The sequence below is a fragment of the Pelodiscus sinensis genome, chromosome 6 (genome assembly GCF_052426305.1).
Source record: "Pelodiscus sinensis isolate ZL-2025 chromosome 6, ASM5242630v1, whole genome shotgun sequence".
In the NCBI taxonomy this organism is placed as follows: domain Eukaryota; kingdom Metazoa; phylum Chordata; order Testudines; family Trionychidae; genus Pelodiscus; species Pelodiscus sinensis.
The window spans coordinates 87,700,884-87,721,523 of NC_143057.1; the positions used below are offsets into that span (position 1 = coordinate 87,700,884).

General features: G+C 41.7%; 1 protein-coding gene across 1 annotated transcript in view; it reads left to right on the forward strand.

Annotated features, from left to right (window-relative positions):
* The window catches only part of SCAMP1 (secretory carrier membrane protein 1), an 84,224-nt gene that overhangs the window by 23,737 nt on the left and 39,847 nt on the right, over positions 1-20,640 (forward strand). The window contains exons 3-5 of the mRNA XM_006119131.5: positions 12,813-12,911; positions 13,792-13,903; positions 19,551-19,679. Coding sequence (XP_006119193.3) covers positions 12,813-12,911; positions 13,792-13,903; positions 19,551-19,679 — 340 coding nt within the window. The remainder of the gene's footprint in view (positions 1-12,812; positions 12,912-13,791; positions 13,904-19,550; positions 19,680-20,640) is intronic.

Consider the following 20,640-nt stretch of genomic DNA (forward strand, 5'->3'; position numbering starts at 1 on the left):
ACTACTTAAAGAAGCCATAAGAATAAGATAAGCTAAACTTAATTTTCTAGTAATAAGTAGCGAGCTTGGGAATTTACTTGTCAGATCACACTTACACTAAAAGGCATAGTGTCTTGATGAATGATGCAGTGCAAAGTGAATTAAGTTATTAACCAGTTATTCCACTCAGCCATATTTACGTCTTCATCTATATCATTTTCTCCCAGTAAGCAGTTTTCCTTTTGATGCTTCATTCATAGAATCATAGGACTGGAAGGGACCTCAAGAGGTCATCGAGTCCAACCCCCCGCCCTCAAGGCAGGACCAAGCTCCATCTACACCATCCCTGACAGATGTCTATCTAACCTGTTCTTAAATATCTCCAGAGAGGGAGATTCCACCACCTCCCTTGGCAATTTATTCCAATATTTGACCACCCTGACAGTTAGGAATTTTTTCCTAATGTCCAATCTAAACCTCCCCTGCTGCACTTTAAGCCCATTACTCCTTGTCCTGTCCTCAGAAACCAAGAGGAACAAATTTTCTCCTTCCTCCTTGTGACACCCTTTTAGATATTTGAAAACCGCTATCATGTCCCCCCTTAATCTTCTTTTTTCCAAACTAAACAAGCCCAGTTCATGAAGCCTGGCTTCATAGGTCATGTTCTCTAAACCTTTAATCATTCTTGTCGCTCTTCTCTGTACCCTTTCCAATTTCTCCACATCTTTCTTGAAATGTGGCACCCAGAACTGGACACAGTACTCCAGCTGAGGCCTAACTAGTGCAGAGTAGAGCGGCAGAATGACTTCACGAGTTTTGCTTACAACACACCTGTTGATACAACCTAGAATCATATTTGCTTTTTTTTTTGCAACAGCATCACACTGTTGACTCATATTCAACTTGTGGTCCACTATGATCCCTAGATCCCTTTCCGCCATGCTCCTTCCTAGACAGTCGCTTCCCATCTTGTATGTATGGAACTGATTGTTCCTTCCTAAGTGGAGCACTTTGCATTTCTCTTTATTAAACCTCATCCTGTTTACCTCTGACCATTTCTCTAACTTGCTAAGGTCATTTTGAATTATGGCCCTATCCTCCAAAGAAGTTGCAACCCCACCCAGTTTGGTATCATCTGCAAACTTAATAAGCGTACTCTCTATCCCAATATCTACATCATTGATGAAGATATTGAAGAGTACGGGTCCCAAAACAGACCCTTGCGGAACTCCACTTGTTATCCCTTTCCAGCAGGATTTAGAACCGTTAACAACAACTCTCTGACTACGGTTATCCAGCCAATTATGCACCCACCTTATCGTGGCCCTATCTAAGTTATATTTGCCTAGTTTATCAATAAGAATATCATGCGAGACCGTATCAAATGCCTTACTAAAGTCTAGGTATATGACATCCACCGCTTCTCCCTTATCCACAAGGCTCGTTATCCTATCAAAGAAAGCTATCAGATTAGTTTGGCATGACTTGTTCTTCACAAACCCATGGTGGCTATTCCCTATCACTTTATTACCTTCCAAGTGTTTGCATATGATTTCCTTAATTACCTGCTCCATTATCTTCCCTGGGACAGACGTTAAACTGACGGGTCTGTAGTTTCCTGGGTTGTTCTTATTCCCCTTTTTATAGATGGGCACAATATTTGCCCTTTTCCAGTCTTCTGGAATCTCCCATGTCTGCCATGATTTTTCAAAGATCATAGCTAAAGGCTCAGATACCTCCTCTATCAGCTCCTTGAGTATCCTGGGATGCATTTCATCAGGACCTGGTGACTTGCTGACATCTAACTTTCCTAAGTGATTTTTAACTTGCTCTTTGTGTATCCTATCTTCTAAACTTACCCTCTCTCTGCTTGTATTCACTACGTTAGGCACACCTCCAGACTTCTCGGTGAAGACCGAAACAAAGAAGTCATTGAGCATCTCTGCCATTTCCAAGTTTCCTGTTACTGCTTCTCCCTCCTCACTGGGCAGTGGGCCTACCCTGTCCTTGGTCTTCCTCTTGCTTTTAATGTATTTATAAAAGGTCTTCTTGTTTCCCTTTATGCCTGTAGCTAGTTTGATCTCATTTTGTGCCTTTGCCTTTCTAATCTTGCCCCTGCATTCCCGTGTTGCTTGCCTATATTCATCCTTTGTTATTTGTCCTAGTTTCTACTTTTTATATGACTCCTTTTTTATTTTGAGATCATGCGAGATCTCCTTGTTAAGCCAAGCTGGTCTTTTGCCATATTTTCTATCTTTCCTACACAGCGGAATTGTTTGCTTTTGGGCCCTTAACAACGTCTCTTTGAAATACTTCCAACTCTCCTCAGTTGTTTTTCCCTTCAGTCTTGCTTCCCATGGGACCTTACCTACAAGTTCTCTGAGCTTATCAAAATCTGCCTTCCTGAAATCCATTACCTCAATTGTGCTGGTCTCCCTTCTACCTTTCCTTAAGATCATGAATTCTATTATTTCATGATCACTGTCCCCTATACTGTCTTCCACTTTCAAGTTCTCAACTAGTTCCTCCCTATTTGTTAAAACCAAATCCAGAACAGCTTCTCCTCTGGTAGCTTTTTCAACCTTCTGAAACAGAAAGTTGTCTCCAGTGCAGTCCAGAAACTTATTGGATAGCCTGTGCCCAGCTGTGTTAGTTTCCCAACATATGTCTGGATAGTTGAAGTCCCCCATCACCACCAAATCTTGGGCTTTGGATAGTTTTGTTAATTGTTTAAAAAAGGCCTCATCCACCTCTTCCACCTGGCTAGGTGGCCTGTAGTAGACTCCTAGCATGATATCACCCTCATTTTTTACCCCTTTTAGCTTAACCCAGAGACTCTCTACACAGCTATCTCCTACGTTCATCTCCACTTCAGTCCAAGTGTGTACATTTTTAATATACAAGGCAACCCCTTCTCCCTTTTTTCCCTGTCTGTCCTTCCTGAGCAAGCCGTACCCGTCCATACCAACATTCCAATCATGCATCCCATCCCACCAGGTTTCTGTAATACCAATGATATCATAGTTGTATTTATTGGTTAGCAATTCCAGTTCTTCCTGCTTATTACCCATACTTCTTGCATTTGTATATAGGCATCTAAGATACTGATTTGATCTTGCCTCCCTGTTGTGCCCTGACCCTCTTTTCTCCTTGCCATTATAGGCCATAGTCCCCCCCATTTCCAACCCATCTCCCAGTCCCGCACATTTAGCACTTACCTGTTGGCTTTGCTCACCTGTCCCCGTCGAACCTAGTTTAAAGGTTAGGGTTAGGGTATCTAGTCTTGTAACTAGTCTTTGCATCATCTTGAACTTCTTACACTGGACATGTTTTTCTTTTTTACCCCGGGAATGAATTTTTTCATAATATTCCCAGATAGAGACTTTCTTATGCCCAGAAGCCATGACAGTTTTTCTGTGGCAAAAGTGATGGGGAATTTAGGAAGCTGTGCTCTTGCTGAATATTACCTTCACTTTTTCTTTGCAGTTCATTCCATTGTTCCTGTCCTAGGTATTGTCTCAGTGCTTTCCTATCTATTCATAGAATCATAGACCAGGGAGACACCTTAGAAAGCCATCAAGTCCAGACGCTTGCCCAAAGCAGGACCAATCCCAATTAAACCAACCCAGCTAGGGTTTTGTCAAGACAGGACTTAAACACCTCTAGGGATGGAGACTCCACTACTTCCCTAGGTAACTCATTCCAGTGCTTCACCACCCTCCTAGTGAAATAGTTTTTCCTTATATTCAACCTGGACCTCTCCCACCTCAACTTGAAACCATTGTTCCTTGTTCTGCCATCCATTGCTACTGTGAACAGCCTTTCTCCAGCCTCTTTGGAACCTCCCTTCAGGAATTTGAAGGCTGCTATCAAATTCCCCCCTCACTCTTTTTTTTCTGCAGACTAAATAGACCCAAGTCCCTCAGCCTCTCCTCGTAGGTCATGTGCTTCAGCCCCCTAATCATTTTGGTTTCCCTCCGCTGGACCCTCTCCAATGCATCCACATCCTTTTTGTAGTGGGGGGCCCAGAACTGGACACAGTACTCCAAATGTGGCCTCACCAGAACTGAATAAAGAGGAATAATCACATCTCTGGATTTACTGGCAATGCTCCTATTAATGCAACCTAATATGCCATTAGCCTTCTTGGCTACAAGGGTACACTGTTGACTCATGTCCAGCTTCTCATCCACTGTAACCCCCAGGTCCTGTTCTACATAACTGCTATTTAGCCAGTTGGTCCCTAGTCTGTAACAAAGCTTGGGATTCTTCCATCTCAAGTGCAGGACTCTACACTTGTCCTTTTTGAACCTCATCAGATTTCTTGTGGCCTAATCCTTCAATTTGTCTAAATCACTCTGGATTCTATCCCTTCCCTCCAGCATGTCTACCTCTCCTCCTAGCTTAGTGTCATCTGCAAATTTGCTGAGGGTGCAATCCATCCCCCTCATCCAGGTCATTAATAAAGATGCTGAACAAAACTGGTCTCAGAACCGAACGTTGGGGCACTCCACCTGATACCGACTGCCATCCTGACATCGAACCGTTGATCACTACCCACTGGGACCAACCTTCCAGCCAGCTTTCTATCCATCTTACCATCCATTTAGCCAATTCAAATTGCCTTAATTTACTGGCAAGAATGTTGTGGGAGACCGTATCAAAAGCCTTGCTAAAGTCAAGGTATATCACATCAACTGACTTCGCCATGTCCACAGAGGCAGTTACCTCATCATAGAAGCTAATCAGATTGGTCAGGCACAACTTGCCCTTCATGAATCCATGCTGACTATTCTTGATCACTTTCCCCTCTTCCAAGTGCTTCAAAATGGATTCCTTGAGGATCCCCACCATGATTTTTCCAGTGACTGAGGTAAGACTGACCGGCCTATAGTTCCATGGATTGTCTTTCTTCCTTTTCATAAAGATGGGCACTAGATTTGCCTTTTTCCAATCATCCGGGATCTCTCCTGATCTCCACGATTTTTCAAAGATAATGGCTAAAGGCTCCTCAATTACATTTGCCAACTCCCTCAGTACCCTCAGATGTATTAAGTCCGGACCCATGGATTTATTTACTTTTAGCTTTTCTAAATAGTTCCTAACCTGTTCTTTCCCCACCAAGGGCTGTCCACCTTCATCCCATATTGCGACACTTAGCGCATTAGTCAGGGAACGGACCTTGTCCGTGAAGACAGAGGCAAAGAAAGCATTAAGTACTTCAGCTTTCCCCACATCATCTGTCACTAGGTTACCACCCTCATCCACTCGGGGCCCCACACCCTCTCTGATTACCATCTTCTTGCTAACAGGCCTGTAGAAACCATTCTTATTATCCTTCACATCCCTTGCGAGTTGCAATTCCAATTGCACTTTTGCCTTCCTGATAATTCCCCTGCATTCTCTAGCTATACATTTATACTCCTCCCTAGTGATCTATCCAAGTTTCCACTTTTTGTAAGCTCCCTTTTTGTGCTTAAGTTCACTAAGGATTTCTCCGGTGAGCTAATCTGGTCTCCTACCATATTTGCTTCTCTTGCTATGCATTGGAATGGTTTCTTTCTGTGCCTTCAATAAGTCGTCTTTAAAATATTGCCAGCTCTCCTGCGCTCCTTTCCCCTTCATGTTAGCATCCCAGGGGATTCTGCCCATCAGGTCTCTGAGGGAGTTGAAATCTGCTTTTCTGAAGTTCAAGGTGTGTATTTTACTATTCTCTTCTCTTCCTTTGGTCAGGATCCTGAAATCTACCATTTTGTGATCACTGCTTCCTAGGTTGTCACCCACTTCTGCTTCCCCTATTAGCTCCTCCCTGTTTGTGAGCAGCAGGTAAAGCTGCGCACAGCCTCTGGGATCCTGCAGCACTTGTACCAAGAAGTTATCCCCAACGTTCTCCAAAAACTTCCTGGATTGTCTGTGTACTGCCATATTGGTCTACCAACAGATGTCGGGATGATTAAAGTCCCCCATGAGAACCAGGGCCTGCGATCTGGAAGCTTCTCTCAGTTGTCCAAAGAAAGCCTCCTCTATCTCATCCATCTGATTCGGCGGCCTGTAGCAGACACCAACCACAACATCTCTGCTGTTGCTTACTCCTCTAAACTTGACCCATAGGCTGTCAACAGGCTTTTCTCCCTCTATATACTGGAGTTCTGAGCAATCATAGTGCTCTCTTACATACAACTCCTCCTTTTCTCCCCTGCCTGTTCTTCCTGAATAGTTTATACCCTTCCATGACAGCGCTCCAGTCATGCGAGTCATCCCACCAAGTCTCTGTTATCCCAATCAAATTGTAGTTCTTGGATTGGGACAGGGACTCCCAATTCTTCCTGTTTGTTACCCAGGCTTCTCACATTGGTGTACAAACACCGTAGATAACCAGTTCATCGCCCTACAGTCTGCATTCGAATCACGGGTCCTCCTTTGTTGCTCGTTCCTCTTTTCATTTCTTCCCAGTATCTGACTCCCCTCAAGGTTTTCGTCACTGTCCCCCAACGAACTTAGTTTAAAGCCCTCCTCACCAGATTTGTTGTCTCTCTCTGTCTTAAGACAGTGTCTTAATTCCAGCTCTGCGTGGCCAAGCTTCACCACCACATAAGCACAGAACAAAAACAATCCTATCCAGCCTGTGTTTGTCTTTTCACATTATTTGTTTTTTAATCTTCAGAGTAACAAATTGAAACCCCGGAACTATCAAGAGGCGAGAGCTAGTAGTTAGGCTGGACAGACTATAGCCATTAATTCATTTTTATTAGACTATAAGTACATATGTAGCATGTTTGTGACTAGATTTAAAACATGTTGTTTTAAATTAAAAATATAGTTTATTTTTAAAAATAAATCAAATTTAAATAAAAAATGCAATTTTTAAAAATCTGTTTTTATTCACCCTTGTTTTCATTGTTATTGAGTGGTTGTGTATCTTACGGTCTTTGGACAAATGCTGTTGGCGCATTCTAGATGGTTTTGAGAAACAAAGCCAGTTTTTATTAGTTTTATTCTGTTATGAACTATTTCTCTTATTAACTGATATGAAAAGCTAAAAGATGATAAATGTACATTTCTTAAAGCAAATATTTTGTGCATTCTTGCACACATACGTGCTCCCCCTCCAGCAACAGTGACTCTGGAACAAGACCTCGCTCTTTCTTTTTCTTTCCTTGTCTCACTTGAATAATCCCTTCCCTAATAAGCAAAGTTGTCACATTTTTCTGCAAATGATCTTAAATAAATAGCTCATGTTGACAATAACATTGTTCAGTATATCAGATATCATTATTCTAACATAAAAACAGCCATACTGGGTCAGACCAAAGGTCCATCTAGTCCAGTATCCTGTCTACCAACAATGGCCAATGCCAGATGCCCCAGATCTGAGGAAGTGGGTCTGGCCCACGAAAGCTCATCATCTAATAAACCATCTTGTTAGTCTTTAAAGTGCTACATTGTCCTGCATTTTGCTTCAACTACCCCAGACTAACACGGCTACATTTCTATCACTATTCTAGATGCCCCAGAGGGAGTGAACAGAAACAGGTAATCATCAAGTGATCTATTTTCTGTTATCCATTTCCAGCCCCTGACAAACAGGCTAGGGAAATCATTCTGTCCATTCTGGCTAATGAGTATTGATGGTCCTAACCTCCACTAATTTATCTAGTTCTTTTTTTTGAACTCTGGAACATCTGGCATTGGCCACTGTTGGAAGAAAGATACTGGACTAGATGGATCTTTGGTCTGACCTAGTGTGGCCATTCTTATGCCTAGATTGTGAGAGGTTAACTAGTAAGCATCACTCTTAATGCGTGATGCTTAGTGGTTCCGGTTAACTGGTGAGGGCTGGAGCAGCTCCTTGCCCACCGCGTGAGGGAGCTACCCCAATCCTGTGGGCCCCGTTGCAGACAGGCTGCTCTGGTGGGCTTGGGCGCCCAATGGGCAGGGGCTGCTTTGGCCTGTCCTGGCCGGACGAGCCCCTGCCTATTGTGGGCTGGGCTAGAGTGTCTCCCAATTCTTCCCACTTTAATCTGTTAACTGATTTTAAAATGGGATTTTACATCTCTAATACAAATGGAAGCTACGTCTAGACTTTCATATTTCATTATAAACTCTTTGCGGTGGGAGCTTCTTATGAATGGGTACTGTGTACACAATGAGGTTTTGATCTTCAGTTGGCTTTGAGGTGTTAATATAATACAAACAACAGTCTTGGTCATATTATACCTTCCTGTCACACATACTTGAGGCTTCTTTCCTGTATGTTTTGGAAACATTTGTATGATTTGTCATGCCAACAGAGTATTACTGAATTACAATAGCCCCACACACCATTTTTAGGTGAGGTGACACAGAAAGAGAATGTGTTGAGAACAGTTACACTTGAATGTAAATGTGAAGTATTTTTAGAGATATGTGCAGGAATTTTGGTAACCTAGAGAGAGAATTGATTAGTATATGCTAATTTATGCAGAAAGTGGGGAAAAAAGATGTCAGTTATTCTTGGAGTGTTTACAAAGTTATCTTTAATCAAAGCTTGCAAACAAGCTTTGATACTTAATATACCTAATGGATCCCATAAATCCTATGTAATGTTAAATTATCAGATGAGAACAAGTGTTCCCTGCAAACTGTGCGCTTGTGCTTCTGTTTAGAAGAGTGCCAAATGTTAGATTTTGTTTCTTCTAGTGGTGCATGTTCTCATATGCCTCAGTGTACATAAACATTTATTCTGCACATTGATACAAAAATCCACACGTGGATGTAAAAGATTAGAGGGAGCACTGATTATGTTGTTGACTGTTTGGTTTAACACAGTGCTATACTCGGTTTGGTGGGGATTTTTTGGTCTTTGCTACTTCCTGACTGTGTAATTCCAGTTCTAAATGAGGTATGGTTTTGACCCGAGAGTTTGTAACTCTGGTGTTAGTAATTCTGAGGTTCTACTGTACAAGGATTATACCACACATATTCAGAAAGAGGAGCCTGTAAGGTTTCTAGCATTGAAAGTTGCACTGCTGTTTGTTAGCTGAAGAGAATAAACTGTAATCTTTTGACCTTAACCTACCCACCTAGTGTTAGTTCAAGTCCTATCTTCAATAGAAATTTGGGAAATATAAGGCACTATTTCTGTGGTGTGTAGAAGATTAAGAGGATGTGGGAGGGATATGGAAATTGTGAGAGAGGAATATCACATTCCCACAAAGCTTATTTGGTAACTGTTAGAAGCAAACTAATTATGAAGATAATTTAAGTGTCTACAATGCAGGGGTGAGCAAAATACGGCCTGTGAGCCAGATCCTGTCTGTTAAACATTTGCCTCTGGTCCCCCTTGACCCTCTGGCCTGCTAAAAGTCCTGCAGCTCAGTAGGGTGCTCAAGCTGACAGGCCGGTTGCCTGCTGTGGTCCCAGAAGTGCTGCTCCCAGAAGTGGCTGGCTGTTGCTAGCAAGCATGCCTCTGTGCTCCTTGGGGAGAGAGGCACAGCGGGTCTCTACGTGCTGCCTCTGCCCCCAGCACTATCCTCATAGTTCCTGTTGGTCGTAAACAGGCCAATAGCAGCTGCAGGAGGTGGTGCTTACGGGCTTCATGCAGACCTGCAGTCCCCTTCCCCAGGAGAGGTGTGCAGATACAGGTATGCCAACAGCATCCAAACACTTGTAGCAGCCAGCATGGTGTGCAGTTAGCCTGCCTTCCTGAGTGTCCCGTTGTGCCAGCTGGCACAGTGGTAAGGGCCAAAGCCTGCCGCTGACACCCCTTCTGCACTCCAAATCTTTCTGCAGGACAGAATTCTGTCCAACACGCAAATTCCCTCCCAGATTCCATTCCCTCTTTTGCACCCCAGTCTTCTGCCCGGAGATGTGTCCTGCACCCAGAACTCCATCCCAAACCCCACACCTCCACCATTAATATAATAGAAAAGAGTGGTTGGTGGCCATTTACCAAAATTCTTGGAGTGGCCTACTTCTGCTATAATGCCTGAAATTGATAAGTTGTAAAAGCAAGTGTTGATGGACATGATGAATATCAAACCATGATTTTTGGATTGGAAAAATTGAATGAGAGGGTATATTAATCATTTAAGTCCTAAGTCTGAGCTCATATAAGTCCTAAGATTACTGTTAAATAGTCTTAGTCCTATTTATTGTATAAATCATTTCTAATTTCTGGGCTTTCTATAACTGAAAACTAGACTTGCCCCAGTTCATATCCGAATCAGACTACTATTTTGTTACTTATCGTTTATTTATAAAATTCTATGTTGCATCTCTGGCAAGCAATGTACTATATAGATAATATTTTATCAGGGTGCATTGATTTAGTTCAAGGCAATTTAAATAATTGATTTAAATCACGACTGAAGTCAGCAAGAAAAAAGTTATTTAAATCAAGTTTCCCACTGATATTACTTCACGTATTTCTTAAACAAGGGTGCAGGTCTCCTCACTAAAACATGTTAATTTATAGCTGAGTACATAATTTTACATTGTCTAAGAGGGTATACTTGTGTAATTTTTTTTAGATATCTTGATTTTTATTAATTTAAAGAATAGTTAATAATCCTCATTAGCTGTGTTAAGCTACAGATCTAGCAGCAGTACATTAGGAATGGTAAGAACTAAATCATGCACTCAAATACAGTAGGGCCTATATGTTAACAAAACTAACCTTAAATATAAAATAGATGTTTCATATTTGCAATTGCAGCAGTCTCCTGAGTTGCCAGTTGATGGTTGACCTTAAGCTTTTTTGAAAATTTTCAGGTTTTATTAACGCTAACAGCCAAGTCCTCAAAACACTAAATATACAGTATTCTTAAAACTTCTACAACTAGCTCTCATCTTCCCCTTTCCCACTGTCACTTTGATGCAGGTATGATTCCAAGTTACCAAAGGAGCTAAGATTGATTGTACTTAGAGTGCACTTAATTTTGGAGTATGCTTGCCCCATTGAAAACAAGTGTAGGATGGGGTTCCTTTGGGAAAACTGAGGTATGCAGGGCCAGGAGACTTCTCCTGCTCCCTTGCTCACAGACCCTGATTGACCGTTCATGAAGTATTTGCTCCTGCCCCTGGCACCTAGAGAGAATCACCAGCTGTTTTAAAATAGCTTGTAGTTCCCTCCTAGGTGCTGCAGTGGGAGGAGACTTTGTGGCTCCTCCTCCCCCAGCCCTAAGTCCCTCACCCTCTGTCCCTACCCTGCCAGTGGAGTGCAGTGGCTAGAGAGAACCACTGACTATTGCAAACATCTGGCAATTCTCTCTGATGCTACACCCTTCTGGCACAGGGAGGAGACTTCATGTGCTTTCCCCACTCCCAGGCCAATCAGCGCCTGAGGGTGGGAGGAGCGCATAAAGTGTCTCATGCCCTGCCCCTTCTGGTGCCATGTGTCTCTGGCAGGGGAGGAAACTTCATGTGCTCCCCAGTCCCCAGATCTTGATTGGCCTGGGGACAAGAGAGGTGACTGTGGACTGGATCCACTGGCTTGGCAGGCCAGATCCGGCCCTCAGAGGCTGTCCTGCCTGCCCTGGTGTAAGGGAATATAGGAAGCTGTGTATGTGCTGAATAATATCTTCCCTTTTTCTTTTCAGTCAGCTCCACTCCACTGTTCCTGTCTATTCTGCCTCCATCCTTTCTTATATAGTGTGTCTCTGTCTTTAGACAATATCTTAACTCTGTCATGCTTGACCCAGGTCCGCCATCTATAAGTCCATAACACAAATAATCCTATCCAGCCTGTGTCTGCATTTGCGCATGTTAATCTGCTAAGAAACAGCCCAGAATTTTCAAGAAGCAAGATCTTCTAGTTAATCTGGACAGACTAGAGCCATTAATTCATTTTTATGAGACTGTAAATGTAGGGTAGCAGGTTTAAAAGTAATAAAAGAAAGTTCTTCACACAGCGTGTAGTCAACCTGTGGAACTCCTTGCCAGAGGAGGCTGTGAAGGCTAGGACTATAATAGAGTTGAAAGAGAAGCTAGATAATTTCATGGAGGTTAGATCCATAAAAGGCCAGGGGATAAAATGGTGTCCTTGGCCTCTGTTTGTCAGAGGTTGGAGAGAGATGGCAGGAGACAAATCGCATGATCATTGTCTTTGGTCCACCCTCTCTGGGGCACCTGGTGCTGGCAACTGTCGGCAGACAGGATACTGGGCTAGAAGGACCTTTGGTCTGACCCAGTACGGCCGTTCTTATGTTCTTAGGTGTAGCATATTTTTTTATAAAATTTAATTGTAATTCTGATTTTTATATGAGAAATTTAGTATTTTATTGATTTAAAAATTAAACAATTTAAATCTAAAAATCGGATTTAAATGTCTGATTTTTAATTTATAAAAACAATTATTGATTTTTAATCCATCTGTATTTTATCATAGAAAAAGGAATTTTTTTCTAAATATTGGAAATACAGGCTGAACCTCTGTAGTCCTGCACCCTTTGGTACATTAACATCTGTGATCATACATGATTTTTAGTTTTCTGGATGTCCACTTATGGATGAGGCCAAGTTTTCTGTGGTCCCATGAAATTTGTTCATGGCCACCCCTCCTGGCTCTGTGTTCTGTGCTGTTATTTAGCTCTAATTTACCCCTAAATGTCTTCTAAGAGGCTAGTAAGCAGTGGAACTGCTGCTAGACAAATTGACCTCCCATGATCCAGCAAATTCTCTGCATCGGCACTGGTCAGGCCCCGAGGGTGCTCAACTGGAGAGGTTCCGCCTGTACTGCAAATAGGTTTTTTTTTATTTTATGTCCTTAAAATAAGTACACTAGATAATATGTTAGTCGACTTAGTATAAAATGTTTATAAATGTGTCTTATAATTTTCACTTTCTTTTTTTAGCCTCCACCAGGAAATGTGAAAATGCCTAATGCACCCAGTACACAACCAGCTATAATGAAACCAACAGAAGAACCTCCTGCTTACACACAAATAGCAAAGGTTTGTGTATAACATTTTGGAAATGTACTAATTGTGAAAAGTTATAACTGCATATTGAAAAATGTATTAGGCCAACATTAATTTTATAAAGTAGCATTACTTTCTGTAATCAGTGCTCTGCTTTACAGAAATAAGTGCTGAAATTAAGTACAAGTTGTTGGATTAATTAATTAAAATCGCAGGTCTATCTTGATCAGGAGTGGGCGAAAGGGCCACATCCAGCCTGACAACAGGGTTTATCCGGCCTGCGGACACCCTGCCACTCCCCCACCCCTCAGGCCCATTGGTCTAGGGACAGGGGAGCATGCCAAGCCTCCTCCCCCACCAGCAGCACGCGACACTTAGTCAACCTCCAGGGTTGACTCTAAGCTCTACACACCCTTTGCAGGACGCGGGCAGACTGGGAGGAGACTTTGCATGCTTCCCTGACCCCCCGGCCCTGATTGACCTAGGGTGGGGGGGAGTACACGAAGTCTCCTCACACCCTGCAAGAGGCACATGGTGCTTAGAGACAACCGCTAGCTGCTGTTCACTGAGTGCCCTTGCAGGGCGGGGCAGGGAGTGAGAGACTCCCCGTGCTTCCCCCACTCCCAGGTGCTGATTGACCAGGAGGCAGGGGGTGTGCAAAGTCATCTCCTGACGCCAGGGGTGCTGACATCTAGAGGGAACAGCCAGTTGATCTGAACAACTGATGGTTCTCTGGGGGTAGGGAAGCACTGATGTGTCCTGGTCCCGCCCCTTCCACCTGTGGTGCCCTGCCCCTTCTCGGTCTAAAATTATTCCCCACCCTGATCTTGATTCATGACAGAGAATGCAACATAATTGTAGAACTTAAGCAAAAGAACAAATATTCTAGTTTTCTGCTATTTTTTCCCCTCAGGACCATGCATTGGCCCAGGCTGAACTGCTTAAGCGCCAAGAAGAACTAGAAAGAAAAGCAGCAGAACTGGATCGCAGAGAAAGGGAAATGCAGAATCTCAATCGACAGAGTGGTATGCATCAAAATCTTAATTCTTTTTATTAGAATTTCAGAGTTTTAAATCTCCAAGTTTCTCTGAGAAACTACTTCTGTTTTCTGTTTGTCAGCAAAGATCAGAAGTATCTATTTTAGGATCTCATTCAGGAAAAGAAATCTATGCCTTTCAGAAGACTGCTTAAAAATATCATCTGCAGTTTTTGAGGTTGTCTGTGAACTTCTGTATCACAAATGTGAAACTTAATCTTTTGTTGGATCATTTCCTTACTGTATTAACTATTTTTTATTCTGGGCTTAATTTAAAGTAACTTGAAACAGCTGAATTTTAAAAAGTGTATTTAAAAATAGTTCAGTGTACTGCTACTTCCAGCTTCTTTTTCTGACAATATTTATCATTGTACAATAATTTTCCTATCTTTGATATTTTTCCTAACCTACTTTCCTAACCTATTTTTAGAGATCCATACAAGCAAATGAAATGTTCTGATTATCATCAATTACTATTTAATATGATAGTCCCGGAGTCCTTGATAAAGATCTCGTGCTTGTGACCATACAAATGCAGAAGTAGTTGTGTTCCATTCTAAGAAGCAAGCATCTCTTCTACTCCCCTCCCCCCAGCAGACTGCTCCCGACCCCCGGCTAACGCCCCCCCCCCCACCAGACCGCATGTGTTCCCCCCCCCGTCTCCCTGCCCGGGCGGCTCGTGGGCCCCCCTCCCCCCAGTAGGCCACATCCCAGCCCGCACATGGCTTCTGTGCCCCCCCTCCGCTGTAGGCCCCACATGGCTTCCTCGGCACCCTCTCCCCTTCAGATAACCAGAATATTTAGGTTACTGGCATGCCCAGGGATGCAAAGTGGAAAAAAGTGAAAATAACTTTTTGCTCTGATTATTTTTCTAAATTATTATTTATAACTAGAAGATTTACTCTGCATTGCTAGGGTCCTTAACTCAATTCATTTTTGGGTTTTGGAAAATAAAATGAAAATGTACATGCTTCATTTAAATCATTGTTCTGGGCTGGGACTGGGGATGAAGGGTTCAGTATGCAGGCATCACTGGGGAGAGAAGGCTAGTCCATCCTCCTCTCATCGCAGCAGTTTGGGTCCAGGTGAGAGATGCCTCTCTATGGCTGCTGCAGCTCCAGTTGGGGCAGTTCCAGGTTGAGATGGTTGCTGGGTCTGTCTCCCCCTGGCGTTCCTCAGCCAGAATGAGGAATGCAGCAAACTGCAAGGTAGGAAGACAAACTAATTCACTCAAATATATAGTACATTATCTTGTGTTAATTGTAAGAATAATGGGTTAAAAAAGTTCAGACAATAGCTTGATTTTGGGAGGTAGGGAGATAAGGTGGCCGAATCCTCCTACATACCTCATTGCCAAATTTCACTATCAGTTCACTTGTTTTTAGTTTTTGTTTTTTAGTAAGTATGATCCGCATCATGATTAGTGTTTCTTCTGCAGATTTTTAATTGCAGAAGAGCATGCCATCAAAAATGGTAAGGTGCAAACTAGAGCTGTCCATTTAATTGCAGTTAACACATGCAATTTCATTCTTTAAATCAGAATTAGAATTAATCGTGATTAATCGGTTTTAATTGCACTGTTAAACAATAGAATACCAGCTGAAACTTTTGCATAAGATAATGCTGCCCACTTATTTAAAATGTCACTTGAAAGTGAAAACAAGCATTTACATGAGACTTTTTTTAGCCAGCATTGCAAGGTATTTACATGCTGGATTATGCTAAACAAGTGTATGCCCCTTCATGCTTTGACTACTGTTCCAGAAGACATGCTTCCATGCTGATGATGCTCATTTAAAAAAAATGATGCATTAATTAAATTCATGACTGAATTTCCTGTGGCAAGAACTGTATGCTGGAGTGCAGCTTTAGGGAAAGGGATGGTGTTGGGGTGGGGTCTGGAGTGGGAAATCCTTCCACCCCAGCATATCAAAATATCAGCTCCTCTGATTAGGGTAACATGCTATTGACCTCTGAGCACCAGAACAGCTATAGCATGAACTCTAATGGAAATAGTTCGGGAGTTTTCACAGTACATTTTTGTTGATGGCTTCAGTATGTAGCTGCCAACTCTTGCTGGTGGCTACTCTGACAAGTTTTCCTAAAATGCTTAATTAACATTAGGAAAAATGTGTCCGTGTCCAAATCATTATAACCTGTGTAGAATTTTATTGCAAGATTCAATAATAAAAATATACAGTTCTTCAGGTGATTGCTCATGGGCATTCCAATAGGTGTGGCACATGATCATTAGAAGGGTTTTTACCCTAGTGGTACCTGTTGGATTGGCTCTGGAGCGCCCAAGAATGGTGCCTCAGTAGCATTATGCCCTGTAAACTGTGCACTTGTGCGGCTGCTCAGGAGAAAATCGAATGCTACCCAGCTTATTAGTGGTGCACCCAGAGCTAGGTTTTGTTTCTATTAGTGGTGCACATGTTCACGTCTCAGTACATATAGAATTTTATTCTGCACATGGATGGAAAAAAATCCGCACGTGGATGAAAAATATTAGAGGGAACATTGCTCAGTGGCAATGTATATAGGCCATTGCCAACTCACCACCTATTCAGTTCCTTTTGGATTCAAACACAAGGTGTCTTGCATGTTCTTGTCTTTTTTGTTTTTGTTTTGCTTTTTTGTTAAAAAAGTGGATGTCTATACAACAATACTACCCTGATTTTGCTGCTGTTGTGCTAGAAGTGTTGTGGGGCAGGAGCCCCCTCACCATGCCGGGGAGCTGCCAAGCCCGGCCACAGCCCAGAGCCTTTAAGCTGCTGCTACAGCTATAGCCACCATAAACATTGAGTGCAGCCCAAAGAGGGGGAATCCCAACACCTTTCTCTGTCCTTGCTTTCCACTGCCATTCAGCAAGAATCTGCCTAGGAGAAGGAGGATTGAAACTCCCGGGACACCTGCAGAGTCCCACGCTCCCTATGCCCTGGTATGGTGGGTGGAGGGCAACTGCTCAGTGAGTCATCCCAGTGACTGAATACCAGTCGCCTCCAGTGATTAAAAACACTTTCCAACACTGTGCATATTGGCCTCACATGCCTCAAGAGGTGCTGCTTGCAGCCTCTGGGAAGGCTGTGCAGTTCAAGGTACTGATCCCTGCTGGAAGTGCCAGCACAAACACAGTGCATCTTTGGCCTTTGGTAACAGCTGTTCAGGAGCAACATCTGGAAGCTACCAGAAGAGCCCACTGCCTTTCCTCCATACCTCTCCACCTATGCTTTGGAGGCTTTCAAGGCCACAAAGAAATGAGCTGGTGGATGCATGCAAGAATCACTGTTCTAGTCAATGACTAGACCATCTTGCAAGAAATTTAGGATGACTTGTGCCATGTGTTTGATCAGCAGTAGCCTCACTTTGTCATACAAGTGACTGGTAGGACTTTGTGTATTGCTTTCTTGACTGTGCCACAATAGAGATGACTTTATTTGATAAGCCCATTGTCTTCAGGCTTGCACACTTAAAAGCAGGTAGATTGGTTTTAATCATTATTTAAATCAGCTAATATGAATCTTTGCTCAGTGGCATTGATTTTAATCTTGTTCTGCATGTTATAGTTATTTTCCTAAAGAGAGATTGATACTGTTCGATATGACCATTAACATATGTTAATTTGCAACTAACTGTAGCCTCTAAATAAGTGGTGTCCAATTAATTCTGAAGCAGTAGACATAGTGGCTACTAGGGATGTTAAATTTTGATTGATCAGCTAATTGAGTAGTTGATGGAATTTCGCACTGCATCTCTCCCACAGAAATGTGCAGGCGCTGCCCGTGGCTCTTGTATATTTCAAAGGGAGAGAGAGGCAGTGGGGAGCCATGCAGTCCCTGCTAGCACAGGTTTCCCCTCTGTGCCTCTTCCTTTGAAATGTACAGGAGCCGCCTGTATATTTGAAAGGGAGAGGAGCAGCAGCAGGAGTGGGACTGTTTCAGTTCCAGCTCATGCCATGTCTCTGCTGCCCCCTGCCTCTCATGCTCCCCGTGGAGACGGTGCTGGGGGGGAAAGATCTTTAAGCTGGCTCCCCCCAGCACAGGCTCGTGCTCCCCCTCCTTGCTTCCTCTCTCTGATAGAGGCAGCAAGGGGCTGGATGGGGGGTGGAGGGGGAGAATAAGTAACTAGTTGAGTTCCTACTTGACTACCCGATAAGCATTTGCTTATTGGGTAATCCACCAGTCACTTACATCCCTAGTGGCTACTGCTATAGCTAACTAGCCACACTCAACTGGCCAAATGTTCATATGTGGGTAATGGCTATCATGTGGGACACCACAGCTCTAAACTAAGCTTATGGCATATCTTCCTGCTTAGGAAAAGTACCACTATTTATTTTAAACACATTTATTTAAGCAGTTACGTTAAGCTTAACATACACTTATTAATTCTCAATTTTTATATTTTTATTGTGGTAGAAAATGGTGACTGTTCCATTTCATGTTTACTACTTGACTAATGTTTTACTTGTGATGTTCTTCTCAAGCGGCATTTGGATAGAAATTTGAATTGAATTAAAAATCCACAAAAACACTGTTTTAAAATTGATACTAACGGTTAAATAATACTACCTGAAATATTTTGGATTCATAAGTAAGAAGAATTGAATTGCGATGTCATTTAAGATGTTAAAACAAGTAGCTCTTATCTTCTCGAGCCTCATTTTTATTCGTAGATTGAAAAGGGAAAAACACGTTTTCCTACTTTTTAAACTTCCAGTTTGAATAAATTAGTCATTTGATAGAACTAGTTGAGTTTTCTGAAAAGAAGAAAGTATTTTCTTTTCACCTATAGAAGGGGCTCCACTGTCAAAAGCTGGTTTAACTCATCATAAGTTAGATTTAGGTGCTTAGCTCATAGGTGATTTCTTCCAGTTCAGTGGTTTTGCTGTCTCTAAAACTTTGACAAAAACATGTATTGCTTGTATATTTATTTATGTTTTAATAGCCTATCCAACTTGTTGTCACTATCATAATTTCTAATAATAGTTAAATTTGAAAGGGAAACATATGCAATTGAAATAAAAATGTTTTAAATTTTTTAAAGTATTTTAAAATAAAAACAAATTGATTTTCATCCACCATGGTTTACTCAGCAAAATTAAGACCACAAATTATGCTAGGTGCACATGAAGTACTAAGCCTTTTGTTTACAGACCTAGAATTAGTGGGAATCTGAAAGACAGTATATCAAATCCAGCCATCTGAGTCAATCTGATACTATGAGCATGGAGGACGCTCTTAGTTTGCCAGCTTTCTATAGGACCCTGCTGGGTATGGACCGCAGGAAGGGGGATGTACACTTAAGTTGTATGTTCAGGGAGTTGTAAAGGCTTCTGTTCTTGCTCCTGCTACTTTTACCTGAAGTAGTTGGGAAACGTCTCTGTTTTCTTGTTTTGAACAGACCAGTAATGACACTGCTCTTTCTCTGGTCCAGCTGCAATCTTTTATCACTTAGCTCTGTTAACAATCCTCTCTACGAAGATGACAATTAAGTCAATTTATCAATATGTCTGCAGCAATCCTATGTGTAAGACAACTTGAACAAAATTCAGATGTAATAGATACATATCTAATATGCAGAGAAAAGAAAATAATAACATTGTATTTTAAACTGTGGGGTTTTTTGACTTGCAGGCAGGAAAAATAATTGGCCTCCTCTGCCTGGGAATTTTCCAGTGGGTCCTTGTTTCTACCAGGATTTTTCTGTAGACATTCCAGTAGAATTCCAGAAGACAGTAAAGATTATGTACTACTTGTGGATGTGTAAGTAAAAGCTGCTGAATCCTAATAGTCTGTATATTTTATTTTGATCTAGTCAACATTTACTTTTCAAGGTTTTTTTTAATACAGATGTAAAGTTAGATGTTGAAATGAAATACTTTGTGGTTTAGACACTTTCAATAAATATAGATATATTTTCTTAAAAATTTTGTAATATTTTAAAACAGGATTCCTCATTTAAAAACAATCTTTCCATGAAAATAGATATATGGTGAAAATTGCTATAGAAAACTAACACAGGAATCTTTCTCAACTTTTATTTCAGTTTTTCAATGATGAGATATTATTTATGGAAATATTACCCTAGAAATAACTTGTGTGTAGAGCTGTTTTAGTATGTCGTATTTTCCCCTTTTAAACATGCCTGTCCTCTTCAAACTAATCTAAGTGTTGATTGCCTTAACAATGTTCTTTTTGCTGTTTTTATATGTAAGTGTAAGTTTAAAAAAGGTTTCCCTAAAATTTCAAATTAAATATAGTAACACCTAGCTCTTTGTTGTGTTTTTTATCAATAGATTCCGGTAGATAAAAAGTAGTGTTGTTATCCCCATTTTGCGTATAGGGAAACTGAGTTGCAGGGAGATCTGGTGGCTTGCCCAAGGTCAACCAGTAGGCCAGTGGCAGAGCAGGAATAGATCTCAGGTCTCCTAAGACCTAGTTTAATGGTCTAGCCACTCAGCCTCATTTAGAATTTATAGCCTTGTGATTGTTCACATTATACGTGTGCAATAATTTGCCTACAATTAAATGCTGCCTACAATTAAATATTAATTTAGTTGCATTAAAAAGATAAATAGTACACAGTAAACTATCCTGTCTATACCAGAGGTTTTCAAAGCCAAGTCTCTGCAGACTGTTTAGTCTGCGCTCTTTCAAAATACACTGCCGTGTCTTGAGCATAGCAGCTTGCCAATAACCAGTGGGAAAATGTAATACAAGATTA